This window comes from Xyrauchen texanus, chromosome 19 (assembly GCF_025860055.1).
Source record: "Xyrauchen texanus isolate HMW12.3.18 chromosome 19, RBS_HiC_50CHRs, whole genome shotgun sequence".
Lineage (NCBI taxonomy): Eukaryota > Metazoa > Chordata > Actinopteri > Cypriniformes > Catostomidae > Xyrauchen > Xyrauchen texanus.
The window spans coordinates 41,483,559-41,498,431 of record NC_068294.1 but is presented as its reverse complement, the minus strand read 5'-3'; the positions used below and the strand labels follow the sequence as shown (position 1 = coordinate 41,498,431).

The 14,873-nt window shown below is 40.3% G+C and overlaps 1 protein-coding gene across 1 annotated transcript; it reads left to right on the top strand.

The window, feature by feature from the left end:
• The first annotated feature begins 503 nt into the window (after positions 1 to 503).
• On the top strand, positions 504 to 14,143 carry LOC127659743 (ribose-phosphate pyrophosphokinase 1-like). Its single transcript, XM_052149695.1, has 7 exons — positions 504 to 811; positions 3,327 to 3,510; positions 5,966 to 6,064; positions 6,225 to 6,349; positions 6,432 to 6,605; positions 8,343 to 8,502; positions 12,655 to 14,143. Exons 1-7 carry the CDS (start codon positions 690 to 692, stop codon positions 12,745 to 12,747), a joined length of 957 nt encoding a protein of 318 aa, XP_052005655.1. The 5' UTR covers positions 504 to 689; the 3' UTR covers positions 12,748 to 14,143.
• The last annotated feature ends 730 nt before the right edge of the window (positions 14,144 to 14,873 follow it).

Genomic DNA, 14,873 nt, shown 5'->3' with positions numbered 1-14,873 from the left:
GAGAAGTAAGTTTGAAGTTTGGAGCAGAAGAAATAGAAATAACACTTGTGTAAATTGTCAGCTTTACGCTAATAAACCCATTTTACATGCATATGTTATTATATTTTTTATCAAGAAAATTCACGTTAATCATAATTTCTTTTTTTTCTAGTAAGACCTATGATATTAAGGCAAAAATCTTATAATTTATAATAATTTTTGTATTGTTTTCCTGTAAAAATATCAAAAAATCCTTAAAACAATATCAGTTTGTTTTTTGTGGTGTTTTGTATTTCATGTGGGTGACAGTATCAGTATAATTAAAAAATATAAAAGATGGTGCAAAAGTGGACAAAGGCATCAACCACGACCTTGACTGTTTCGTATGACCTCTAATGTGGGTTTCAATGCAAACAGTTTTTGCTGTTAATTCAAATATTAAGTGATTTTATCGTAAAAAATTACAAATACATAAAAAAAAGCGACACGCTCTATGACGTCAGCACGCACAAGCGGATGTGTGAGGTCACGCGCGAAACGCGGGAAGGTACTGGCGACCCACACTTGGCAATATCGACATATTTAGGATAACAAATATTTGACGGAGGTATACATCTTATTTTTTATTTATTATATAGTTTGCGAACAAGCATCCTGTTATCGTGCACCTTCGGTGTTGCGTTCACACGAAGCGTTTGGAAGTGAAAAACATGCCTAATATCAAGATTTTCAGCGGCAACTCCCACCAGGATCTGTCTCAAAAGATAGCAGACCGTCTCGGATTGGAACTTGGGAAAGTGGTGACCAAAAAGTTTAGTAACCAAGAGACGTGGTGAGTAGCTCCTGCAAATTCTATGGAAATATTACTTTCACGTTGTAGAATCATGATGTGAATCATGTTCCGCTGGGAGATGTAGTTCGAATGGAGACTGCTAGCGATACGTAAGAGAGTGCGAAGACTACAACTCCCAAGGCCAGAAGAATGCGCTACGCTACCCGAGTACAACATCCATTATTATCGCGTGACTCCCGTCGCTCTAATTTAACGGGAATCATGGTTCCCACATGCATGGAAATCCTGGGAATATTCGGGAATTTAAAATAAATTCTAAAGTGATTTACAGGCCTGGAAAATTCATGAAAATATCTATATGAAATATTATTGACCAACATTTGTGGAAATCGTCACTGATGAAGTTATTTATCACAAATATATATTTTTTCACACTGTAATGTTGATCATAAAGGAATATTCCAGGTTCAATACGAATTAAGCTCAATTTGTTGCATAATGTTGATTGCCAAGATAGTTTATTCCGACTCATCCCTCCTTTTCTTTAAAAGCAAAATCGAGGTTCCAATGAGGCACTAACAATGGAAGTCAATGGGACCAATCCATAAACATTAAAATAGTCACTGTTTCAAAGCAGTGCATAACATGATTTTAGTGTTATAACATCGCTTACTACTAACATTTTCTGTGTAAAGTTTTATCCAATTTTACACATTTGTTGCCATAACGGCATTACGCTGTAAACCTAGTAATCCTGCAAAAATGGCAATTAAAACATTTTTACAACTCAAATAATACTTACGTAAATGTAGGTGCTTTTATAAAAATAATAAGCTTCACATTTCTGCCTTGAAACCCTCCAAATATTTCCCCATTTACTTCCATTCTAAGTGCCTTACTGGAAACTAGATTTATCATTTATATAATTTATAATTTTTTTTGTGGTTATCAATATCATGCCACAAATGCTGTCGATTTGAGCTTAACTTTTAACATTTAACCTGGAATATTCCTATGGTTACCCTGATATTTACATGGTACTTTTTTAGTTATTTCTTACACCTTGTCTACACCGGGCACGTCCATGACACGACGCAACGACTTGAGGCTGTCTATACTGGATGTGACGACACAAACATTCTTAACCGTTTATTTGTGTTGTTGGTATTAGTAGTGCCAGCGGGTGCAGCGCAGAATGGAACGGGGCACCCATTTACTGTCGACTCGACATGCTGCAACGAACGCTTCGAGTGTAGACAGCATCACTGATTATAATGTGCTTTAGACCAGTGTTTCCCAACCTTTTTTCTGCCACGGCACACTTTTTACGACTAAAAAAATTCTACGGCTCACCATTATCCCACATAGGCTAACCATCGTCAATATTTTTCCTTTTCAATAACTTGTCCATGCTTTCTGTCTGTCTTAGTAGCATTTAACAAGTAGTACTTGTCATGTTTGAAATTCGGCTATGCAAAAAATAAATAAATAGTCATAGGTAGGCTGTGTGAGGTCACAGGTGGCTAGAGCGCTAAAGGGGTAATGAAAAAAACAAAACAAATGTTCTTCTTTTCTAATTTGTAGATTTGTTCTTGCAATGCCACAACAAATTACAGGGATGCAAACTCATGAGGGGCGAAAAAAGGAAATGCAATCACTGGTCCATTAAATTTTTTAGAAAAGACCACAGTAATAGACCAATAATAATAATTTTGATTTTCAATAATGTTCTTTCGTCATTGGAAAGCTCATTTCACATGAGTTGAGTTTAGGCGGCAACTCTCCGTTCAACGCCAGCGTCAAGCGCCGCATCGCCCTCCACATTAAAGAGTAGCAGAAAGCGTCACAGAGGGGCGATTTTACCAGTTTGCACATAGAAAAGTTGGAAGTTTGCACAATAAACATTGAAAACAAGCTTGCAGTTGCTTTGATAGCAGAAAGTATTCAAATGACTCATTTTTGTTTAGGTCGAAGCATTTTCTTGGTGAATTTAAATGAGTTCAATAACTGGGGTCTCTGATATTCGTAAATGATAAGGTAAAATTTAATTTTAATACATTCAGTGTCTCTTCACAAATTTGGAGAGTTTTTAAATATTTCTTGTTGCTTTGTACACTCAAAGACATTATTGGTGAAGATAAAACGTGTGACGTCACTTCATAGACTTCAATGTATTCTGCAGCGCTGACGTGAGTCATGTGATGACCGTTATTGTGTATCAACATCACTCACTTCTGCACATTAATCATTGCTCTGAACAGTCACAAAAGTGACCGATTTGGTTTGAAAATGGCAAGAGTCTCCGAAAGGTGAGGAGTTTGGATCCCTGAAATTATAATTTTTTTATTTTGTGGAATTTTCTAATTTTCCACGGCACACACAGTGGTTGGGAAACACTGCTTTAGACTCAACGCTCGTGTCCGGTGTAGACAGGGTGTTAGTTGTATTATAAGGGATGCAGTTTTATTTGTTTAAGCTCTCTCTACAATGATCTACCCTATAAGCAGAGGTGCATTCTGAAATGTTAATGTCCTGTTTTTAATGTCATTTGCAGTGTGGAGATTGGGGAGAGTGTACGCGGGGAGGATGTGTACATAGTCCAGAGCGGCTGTGGCGAAATAAATGATAATCTTATGGAACTCCTGATTATGATAAATGCTTGCAAGATTGCATCTGCATCCCGGGTCACAGCCGTCATCCCCTGTTTCCCTTATGCCCGACAAGACAAGAAGGATAAGGTGGGGTGAAGGTTATAAACTCTTTATTAATGTAATGATCAGTGGTGAAATGTGTGCCATTCTGTGCCTGTCTGCACAAGTTAAGTTTTTTTTGTTGGGTCCTGGGTAGCTCAGTGAGTACGGACGCTGACCTCCACCCCTGGAGTCACGAGTTTGAATCCAGGGTGTGCTGAGTGACTCCAGCCAGGTCTCCTAAGCCAGGGGTTTCCAACCTTTTTTGTGCCAGGGACCAGCATATTCATAAAAAAAATTCCAAGGACCAGTTGTCAATTTTAATGCCTCAATTTTAAGATGGATCGTTTGGATTCGGAACATATCACTGTGTAAAACAGTAAAAGCCTATAATTTATTTGCATATAATGAACTAGGTGGCAACAAAGGCTACTTGTATACCAATCTTATTAAACTTTCAGACCGGTTCACAAAATGTTTCCCTTTTCTCCCATACAATTAGGTACTACTTCAAAAGCAACTCACACAGCACTCACTCACTAGCAGGTGGCAGTAATGGCAAATTGTATGAAAATACCTGTCCATTACACCTTTCAGCTTTGATGTGGTTGATGACACGTATAGCATTATTAAGGACCGTGTGGTGCTCTGGAGACATCTTCTTGCTTGCCAGCATCTCTCGGTGAATCATGCAGTGAGTTGCCTCGCATTCTGGCGCAACTTCTTTCACCCTGGCAGTGAACCCCGACAACCGGCCGGTCATCGCGGCAGCACCGTCAGTGCAGACACCAACACAAAACTTCCATTCCAGTCTGCCTGCAACGTATTCGTTCAATACTTCGAATATTTTGGAGCCGGTGGTTGTGCTTGGAAGTGAAAGACAACAGAGCAAATCTTCCTGCACCTCATCTTGATGCACGTACCGCACATAAACTAACATGATCGCCTTATTGTCCACGTCAGTCGATTCGTCCACTTGAATTGCGTACAACGGAGATGCTTTTAATCTACCCAACATCTTCAGCCATGTCATCAATTCTCCTGGCAACAGTATTGTCAGATAGTGGAACATGTTCCAACTTGCTAGCTGCTTTTTCCCCCAAAAGTTCCCGACAAATATCTTTTGCAGCCGGCAAAATTAGCTCTTCTCTGATTGTAAAGTTTTTTTTAGCTTTAGCTATTCGGTGAGCAACCAGATATGACGCCTTTGTTGCAGCTACGTTTACTGATGTTGAGGATATCAAAACTTGCCGCTGAGCGTCTAACTCACGTTTCTTTCTTTCAAAAAACTCAAAAAACGAGAGTTGGGTGTTTGGTGGTTAAGTGCCGCTGAAGTTTTGACGGCTTCATTGCAGAGTTTTTCACCACAAATAACTCACAAAGGATTTGGCGCTACTGAATTGCCTGTTGTCGTAAATCCATACCTAATGTATGAGGTATCGTATTTGCGATTAAAGCTTGACTTTTTTTTTTTCTCTCTCTCGCTATTTTCGAGTTGGACATCGCCTTTCCTTTTACCGGAACTGTTCGCAACGAAATTAGCCTTTGAAGTTTGCTGAGGCCCGCTCATCTCTCCACATACTTCTCTGTCACTTCAGGTGCACCGCGCTTTTTTTGCAGTCAGTTACGGTACGACGCGTTGCTAAGCAATCGCAAGGCGCTCAAAGAAACACATTTTAATCTATTTATTTATTTTAAACTATTTATTGTTTATGTTTTGGATTAAATAACATGACATGTTAAAACTCATTTAAAAAAGACAAATTATTATTATTATTATTATTATTATAATTATTATTTAAAAAAAAATATATATATATATATATTCTGGGAATATTTCAAGGCCCGGTACTAACGGGTCCACGGATCGGCACCAGTCCGGGGACCGGGGGTTGGGAATCACTGTCCTAAGCAACCAAATTGGCCCGGTTGCTAGGGAGTGTAGAGTCGCTTGGGGTAACCTCCTCGTGATCACTATAATGTGTGCTTCTTACTCGGTGGGGTGCGTGGTGAGTTGTGCGTGGATGCTACGGAGAATAGCCTGAGCCTCCACAATTGCTACGTCTCTGCGGTAACGCGCTCAACTAGCCGTGTGATAAGATGCGTGGACTGATGGTCTCAGACGCAGAGGCAAAAGTGTTTTTGTGCATTATTAATGGCCGATGTAATGGCAGTATATGTAAAACAATTTAATAATGGCAAATGATGCACAAAAATGGTTGAAATTAACATTTATTTGACAAAATTCACTAAAAACAAAAAATGTTTGGTAAACATTGACCTCTATTTGTAGGTCTTGGAAATAAAATAAGTAGGACACTACTGTTATTTGGCCACGTGAGCATATTTAATGGCCCATGCCAATATTCTTAAAATGCACAAATATTGGCAGATAATAAATCATGTCACTAGATGCCAATTTGACATGTTCCGAATATTCTTTAAAGCTGGTTAAAAATATTTCACATTAAATCACGTTGAATGTTTCTGTTGTTTTCTGCAGAGTCGAGCACCCATTTCTGCCAAGCTGGTGGCGAATATGCTGTCAGTCTCTGGTGCTGACCATATCATAACCATGGATCTACACGCATCCCAGATACAGGTGGTTTTTATAGCACTGATTTAAAATCAACATGAAATCTATTTTGACCAAATGTACTTCTTGGACGATTAATCGGAGCACGTTATCCCAAAGAAAACATGTTGGATTTCATAAAATGTTATAACTTTCTGAAACAACGTTTATTTTCATCTCTTTTTAGGGTTTTTTTGACATTCCTGTGGACAATTTATATGCAGAGCCTGCTGTGTTGCAGTGGATAAAGGAGAATATTCCAGAATGGAAGAACTGCACCATTGTCTCACCTGATGCTGGAGGAGCCAAAAGGTTTGAGAGTCGAATGTGCTACCTGCTTGCTCTTAATTACTCTGATGTGAACAATTGCTAAGGTGTGTTTTTCCATTGCCAGGGTGACCTCCATTGCAGACAGGCTAAATGTTGACTTTGCTCTTATTCACAAAGAGAGGAAGAAAGCTAATGAGGTGGACCGCATGGTTCTGGTTGGAGATGTGAAAGACCGGGTGGCTATTTTGGTTGATGACATGGCAGACACCTGCGGTACCGTCTGCCATGCAGTTGATAAGTAAGAAACTGTTTATTTCCCTTAATTTGTTAAAGTGTGGAATCTGGATATTGGGTCTCATTCACTAATAATTGCGTACTTATGGTGCAGACGCAAAACTTCATTAAGATTCGTAATATGCAAGCATAAATTTGTTCTTACCCTCGTTCTAATGTTGATGAAACCGGAATAATTCAACTGAGGGAGCCCACAGTTATTCATTTGCATAAAGTGCAAATTTCTCCATATATGGTCTTTTTGCACAATCTCTCCTGTTCAGCCTTTCATCACTCTCTGCAAATGTTTGGGTTTTTACCCAAAGCAACTTACAGTGCATTCAGGGAATACATTTCATCAGTTTTTGTGTTCCCTGAAAATTTAACCTGTGATCTTGTTGTTGCGAGCGCCATACTCTACAATTGACGTATATTTGTATTGATTCAAATTTATATTTGTGATTTATTGTCTACATTTGTTTGGAGTTTGTTCTTAATTAAACATTTTTAATTCAGTATTAATTTAAATGCAAATGTATTTCTGGATCATGATTTCTGCTGTAAAACATTAGCACCCGGGTTTTATGCACAGTTAGTGAATTACATCCTCTGTCTCTTAAAGGAAGGCTGTAGTGTTGTGAACGTGACTGAGAAACCAAATTAGAATTTTTCATTTTAATATTACCAAAAATTTTATTTATGACAGTGACTCATCAAATTTTATTTCAGTTTGGGGGAAAAAAGCTACAAGACATCAGTGATCACCAGATCAGTCAGTCTTGTCATAATGAATGAATATTAACCAAACAGCACCGTGTTATATTATTTATTGTAATATATCAGAAGATTTGGTCTGTTCAATCTTTCCATTTACTTCATATCTCACACGCTCAATGTCTGCCTGTGTCATCTTCGCAAAAGTGACCGTGGCTTTAAAAAGCTGTTATTGCATCGAGTGGTGGTGGTGTAGTGGTCTAAAGCACATAACTGGTAATCTGGTAATCAGAAGGACACTGGTTCGATCCCCACAGCCACCACCATTGTGTCCTTGAGCAAGACACTTAACTCCAGGTTGCTCCGGGGGGATTGTCCCTGTAATAAGTGCTCTGTAAGTCGCTTTGGATAAAAGCGTCTGCCAAATGCATAAATGTAAATGTAAATGTTTCAGTCATGTTGTCCTTGTTATTTTATGTCTGTATTTTAGGGTTTCTTCTGGAGATTGACAGATATTCTTTATTAATGGCCGATACAATACTGAGTATTTTTGTGTTTAAGTGTCCGATAACCAATATGCATCACCTTTTTCAAAACCCTTCACTTAGTGTATGAAAAAATGAAAATTTTACTCGCCCTCATGCCTTCCCAGATGTGTAAGACTTTCTTTCTTCTTCTGAACACAAACAAAGATTTTTCGAAGAATATTTCAGATTTGTAGATCCATACAATGCAAGTGAATGGTGACCAAAAATTTGAAGCTCTAAAAATTACATAAAGGGAGCAAAAGTAATTCATATTACTGCAGTCTTCTGAAGCAATACAATCACTTTGGGTGAGAAACAAATCAATGTTTTAGTCATTTCTTATTATAAATCTCCATTTTCCATTTCAAAATGTGAACCTGATGTGTAAACCCGATATTAAAGATCCGATAACCAATTAAGTGCAAATATCAGTCAAATCGATTATTATTATTATTATTATTATTATTATTATACTTTTTTTTTTTTTTTTTTTTAAAAGTACTCTTTCTTTCTGTATTTAGGTTGATATCAGCTGGTGCAACTAAAGTTTATGCCATCCTCACTCATGGCATCTTCTCTGGACCGGCCATTTCACGCATCAACAACGCTTGTTTTGAGGCTGTAGTTGTGACCAACACCATTCCTCAGGAGGAGAAGATAAAACACTGTCCAAAAATTCAGGTTCGTCTTGACAAAATGGTTTATATTATTATACTATCACTCAGTTCCAAAACCTATTGAGGTACCTACCTAGACAGCATTTTAAGGCATCATAATTCCAAAAGGCAGCTACAGTATTACAGTTGTGGGTGGATGAGGTTAAGTGTGGTGGGAGCAGCCAGACACATCCTTGCACTGCAGCAGTAGGTCAGACAAGAAGGATACAGAGCCGGTTGAGCACCACAGCACTACTGAATCCACTGTTGTAGATGGGCACCTAGAAGACTAGTACCGCCAGCAGGACCTGTCAAGTCTGCAAGGTGAGCCGCAAGAAGAAATTACCTTCAATCCACAGACAAGACAGGGAACACATGATAATGAGAAGGAACCAGGGACAAGGAGGCTAATCAAGAATACCCTTACTGGAAGGGTGAAGACCACGCTTAATATGTTTAGCGACATTGTGTGTGAAGAATGCATAGGTAGATTTGGTGAAACGGTAGTAAGGAAGAGTGGTTCCAGGGAGATGGGATGGAGAGAGAAGGAGATACTTCAGCTTGTAAAAGAGCGGAGGCAGCTTCGTAAGGTTTAGAGGAGGGCTTGAAGGTATAGTGGGATGGCATAAGGGCTAGATTAGTGATCTTGAGGAGGATAGAGAGAATCCTACAGCGGAAAAGAAAGGAGCTTGAAAAGGCAAGATTCATTAAGGACTCTTAAGTTTGCCAGAAACCTGCTGGAAAAAAAGAGGAGTGGGACGCTGGTGATGAGGAACTAGAAACAGGAACTAGAAGACCACATGGAACAGCAACTTGGTGACCCCTTCAAAGACAACTCACTTGGCTCCCCTGGATATGTCCCACGGCCAGTAGAGCCAGTAGTGGAATTTGATGTAGATCCGCCTAAGCCGAGTAAGGTGAGACGGGTCCAGACCACATGGAACAGCAACTTGGTGACCCCTTCAAAGACAACTCACTTGGCTCCCCTGGATATGTCCCACGGCCAGTAGAGCCAGTAGTGGAATTTGATGTAGACAGGTGGTAGAAAAAGCCAGTTCAACTTCTGCACCAGGCCCAAATGAGATACCACACAACCTGTATAAGAAGTGCCCCATGGTTCTTGAAATGTTGTGGAGACTGTTGAGGGTTGCCTGGAAGAAGCAGTGTATACCCGTGGAGTGGCAAAGGGCATTGGCCATCTTCATCCCCAAAGAGCAGGGATCCACCAGCAATAGTCAGTTTAGGAGCATTGATCTATTGAATGTGGAGGGAAAGCTTTTCTTTTCTGTGGTAGCAAGGAGGATGTCTGACTACCTCCCGAAGTATGGATACATAGACGCCAGCTGCCAGAAGTCAGGCGTACCAGGTTTTTCTGGGTGTGTGGAACATGCATCAGTAATATGGGAGCAGATCCAATCTGCCAAGAGAAATAAGACATTCACATATTCTGGCTGGACTTGGCAAATGCCTATGATTAGTTCCACACCAGCTTGTTAGCTATGCACTGGAGTTTTTCCATGTACCAGAGTGCATTAGGAGCTTGGTAGACAGCTACTATGGGGACCTAAAGATATGTCATGCAACACAGGACTACACAACACAATGGCAACAACTGGAAAAAGGAATAGCGATGATCTCTCCCATCCTGTTCACAGCTGTGTTCAAGATAATCCTAATTGATGCAAGACAAATGTTCCGAGGACACCTTGCACAATCTGGGGTGAGATTGCCAGCTCTACGCAGTAATATAGATGATGTCACAAGCATCCTCCAGACTGCTGCATGTACTAACCGACTCTTGAAAAGGCTGGAAGAGCTATTGGCATGGGCCAGAATGAAGATTAAGCCAATAAAATCACATAGTATTTCTATTAGAAAAGAGGTTGAGGGTCGATCGGATTTCGTTTGAAGTGGATGGGAAACAAATCCTGGTTGTGACAGAGCAGACTATTTGAAGTTTAGGGAGAGAATACAAAGCAGATTTTTCAAACAAACACTTACAATTTAAAAAGGGCCTGAGTAATATAGACAATTGTCAGCTCCCAGGCAAATTCAAGGTTTGGCGTTACCAATTTACACTTTACCATTGCCTGATGTGGCCACACAAAATGTGTGAGATTTCTGCAGTGGCAAAATGGACACCAAGGCCAACGGTTATATCAGGAAGTGGCTAGGCCTGCTACGTTGTCTCTCAAATGTAGCATTTTTTTGGGAAGAAATACAAGTGACTCTAAAATCAATCACCCTGGCCTACAAGCAGGAATAGACCAGGCTTGTTTTGGAGGTACGGGAATCAACAGACCAAGCAGCAAGGGCAGGTCAAGTCCAAGTCCGAACAGGCAGAACTTGGAAGGCAGAGGAGGTCATAAACAGGCGATTTTAAAACTGAAGCATCAAGAGGTTGTTGGAAGAACAGGCCTTGGATGGAGGGTGGCTCCCAAACTGTGGTCAGCTGCCTCGCGAAAGCAATGGTAGTTACAGAAGAAACTAGGATGGAAGAGGAAAGGTATAAGTTTGGGGCAGTCAGCCAGCAGCAGCAAGGGTGATGGACCATATGGAATGTTGGGATGGGCTGACCTGTGGAATGCTAAGTTTTCTAATAAGATCCACTTCCAGTACACTACCATGCCCTGGGAATTTGTCTCTGTGGTATGGAAGAGAGGAGAGTTGCCCCCTCTGTGAGGCCCCATGAGCAAACATGTAGCACATATTGGTTGGGTGTGAGACTGCCCTGGCAAAAGGACGATAAATGTGGTGGCATGATCAGGTCCTGTGGAAGACAGCAGAGATCCTAGAGGTGCATAGAGTAAAGGCAACCATGCTCCCCAGAGGCAGGGTGTTGAATTTGTTAAAAAGGAAGGTGCCACACAAGGCACAGCATGGAGAGAATCCAGATCAAGCTTTGCACCTGGAAGTGATTGGTCAATGATGGTGGACCTTGGCCAGCAGCTAAAATTTCCTACCAAGTTTGCCATTACCTCCTTGAGGCCAGATGTAGTGTTGTGGTTGACTTCAGCTAGGAAAATAGTAATGATTGAGCTTACTGTTCCATGGTAAGAGGGTCTGGAGACGGCCTATAAAGAGGAGTGCAGGGAAAATGGATGGAGGAGTGTCACCTACTCTGTGGTGGCTGTGTGCCAAGGATTTATGGGAACATCAATGCAGCACCTATTTAGAGACATTGGCGTTGTAGGAGCAACTTTAAAAAAGTATTTGAAGGAATTGGCAGATGAAGCTGAGAAAGGGAGTTTCTGGCTATGGTTAAGAAGGACGGACAAAAAGTGGGGGGTTCAGGAATAGGGAACCCGGGTGAAATGTGGTGAGGGCTTTTGCTGAGGTAGTATGCCATACGGAACCGGTGGCACGGAGTTACCAAGAGATACAGTGCCAGGAGGGCACTGAGTATGCATCTCGGTGCCAGTTGTCCAACGGGCTGGAGCGTGTGGTCGTGTTGAGGTATTATGACATATAGAACCCTGGTTGCAAGTAATTTGTGTAGGAAGGATGTCTGGATGGGAAGACAAGGATGAGAGTTGTTGGAGGGGGATGTTGCCCCAGGTGTGTTGTTTATTAAATATTTTACCAAATGTGTTCATGCCTTAAGCTACTAAAAAGATTGTAAAACTCTCAGCTCCGTTGACAGTTTTTAAATCCATTTGGCATAATTCCACACATTATCCCCCCTCAAAATAGCTTGTTGCAAAAAAAAACGAACCCACAAATGCATCCGACAGATGTTTTTAGCCATCGAGTCCCATTATGCTGTTTTGTTTTTGTTTTCATCCTCTTGCACCACAAGTGCTGTGCTTCTGACGCTATGTCGAGTTAAAAGTAGTTCAACTTTGAAAAATGTGTTTCTCAAACCCTGTGTTTTGATCCATTCTGTTGCTCTCTGTCCAGCTTTTTTTAATTGCAAGAACGCCTTAGAAGGCAATTGCCTATGTAGGCAGTAGACAGCGAGGCAGTTCACTAGGTTTTGAAACTGAGCTCATTGAATGAAAGTACAAATACAGGTCTGCAGTGGAACTCCACAGTGATTTTATATTTTCAAAAACAAACTAAGCACAACAACGTTTTTTTTATGCACTCAAAACTCTGCAAACGTTCATTTTCCTTATTTTAATAAGCATATATATATACTGTAGATGCATAAGTTTGTTTTTCATGATGCTTACAGGTTATTGACATTTCGATAATCCTCGCGGAAGCTATTCGCAGGACCCACAATGGCGAGTCTGTGTCTTATCTCTTCAGTCATGTTCCATTGTAACATCTCCAGCACCTGTCCTTTCACAGCGACCAAAGAGGGAGCTCATCCTCACCTGCGTTCACCTCATCCAAATAGCCCAGAGCAGACATCAGCCCTGACTGAATGTCTTTCCATATTTGTGGATTTTAGCAAGTCTGTTTTTCTTCAAATTTTTGTTTCAATCTGTGACTGGAAGAGTTAGAGGTTAAATGAATCAGGGCAAGGTGTGCCACATCCTAATTTATTTATTTGCCTTCATTATTAAAAACAAATTAGTGGTCTACAGATGACATGGATAAGAATTATTTATTTCTTAACGTTTTGTTCACTAGATACAAAGGATCTAAGTTTGGATTCTCTGAAGATTGGAGTTTAAGAGTCTTAAAGAATCAGCTGTTGCATTTTCTCATTTTCATTTTTAAAGATGTTTTTAAGAATTCATTCTATGAATAAAAAGTAACTTTTGTGGTTACATTGTTACATCCTGAAAGTGTGTGCACTCTTATTTCTATGCTGATCTCTTAGAAGTCTTTTAGAATAATAAATGTGATCTTGTGAAAAAGAGGCATCATTTTGAAAGCATTCTCCTATTACAAAATAATTGTATTTAAAATGATGTGCAACATTTGATGTATTTTGTGTATTAAGTTTATATTGTGAAACAGAATTACTTTGAAGTCCTCATCAGCCAGACAGCCACAAGAATTATTGCATCAATATATTTTAAGTGTGCCTTTAGTGTGCTTGAAACAATTGCAGGTTGATGTAAAAAAAAAAATATATATATATATATACTCAACAAAAAAGAAACATCCTCTCATTTTCAACTGCTTTTATTTTCAGCAAATTTAACATGTGTAAATATTTGTATGAACATAAAAAGATTCAACAACTAAGACATAAACTGAACAATTTTCACAGACATGTGACTAACAGAAATGGGATAATGTGTCCCTGAACAATGGGGGGGTCAAAATCAAAAGTAACCGTCAGTATCTGGTGTGGCCACCAGTGTAGGAGATTTTATCAGGTATAATCAATGTAAACATTGTTAATTTGTACCACAGTTATATCTGACAGGCAAACATATAGTTTACTGTATGTGCATGATGGCCTTAAGAACGTGTGTTCTATATATGTGTGTGTGATATTTGAAAGTGTGCAGAGTAAGCATTAGGTGTTAAGAACGTGTGTTCCATATATGTGTGACATTTGAAAATGTACAGAGTAGGCACTCCGTATGGGCTCTCATGACTGTTCGGAGAAAATATCCCTTGCAAAGGTGGTTCTGTAACTTCCTAATTTGGTCAGACCAGAGTCTGATAGATAATGCATGTTTAAAAAAAAGGATAAGCCCAACCTTGTTTGTGTAGATGTATTTAAGTGAGTGGAAGCCAGAGTTAGTTAGTTGCTCTGCAGGCCGACTCGGCTTTATTGGTTGCAATAAAGTCTAATATTCTGAAATCAAAACCTAAGAATTTGAGAGTGATTCTTCATAGATTAAGGCAAAAATCTACAACACCAGCTGCATTAAGTACTGCAGTGCATCTCCTCCTCATGGACTGCACCAGATTTGCCAGATCTTGCTGTGAGATGTTACCCCACTCTTCCACCAAGGCACTTGCAAGATCCCGGACATTTCTGGGGGGAATGGCACTAACCCTCACCCTCCGATCCAACAGGTCCCAGACGTGCTCAATGGGATTGAGATCTTTGCTCTTCGCTGGCCATGGTAGAACACTGACATTCCTGTCTTGCAGGAAATCATGCACAGAACGAGTAGTATGGCTGGTGGCATTGCCATGCTGGAGGGTCATGTCTGGATGAGTTGCAGGAAGGGAAGGGTACTCATGAGGGAGGAGGATGTCTTCCCCGTAACGCACAGCATTGAGATTGTCTGCAATGACAACAAGTTCAGTCCGATGATGCTGTGACACACCGCCCCAGACCATGACGGACCCTCCATCTCCAAATCGATCCCGCTCCAGAGTACAGGCCTCCGTGTAACGTTAATTCCTTCGATTATAAATGCGAGTCCGACCATCACCCCTGATGAGCCAAAACCGCAACTCGTCAGTGAAGAGCACTTTCTGCCAGTCCTGTGGGTTTGTGCACATAGGTGACATTGTTGCCGGTGATGTCTGGTA

Excerpts from the sequence above, each read along its gene's own strand:
- LOC127659743 (XM_052149695.1), top strand. The coding sequence starts at position 690 with ATGCCTAATATCAAGATTTTCAGCGGCAACTCCCACCAGGATCTGTCT. Across the intron at positions 812-3,326 it reads TTTAGTAACCAAGAGACGTG|TGTGGAGATTGGGGAGAGTG; the intron begins GTGAGTAGCTCC and ends TGTCATTTGCAG. Across the intron at positions 6,065-6,224 it reads TACACGCATCCCAGATACAG|GGTTTTTTTGACATTCCTGT; the intron begins GTGGTTTTTATA and ends ATCTCTTTTTAG.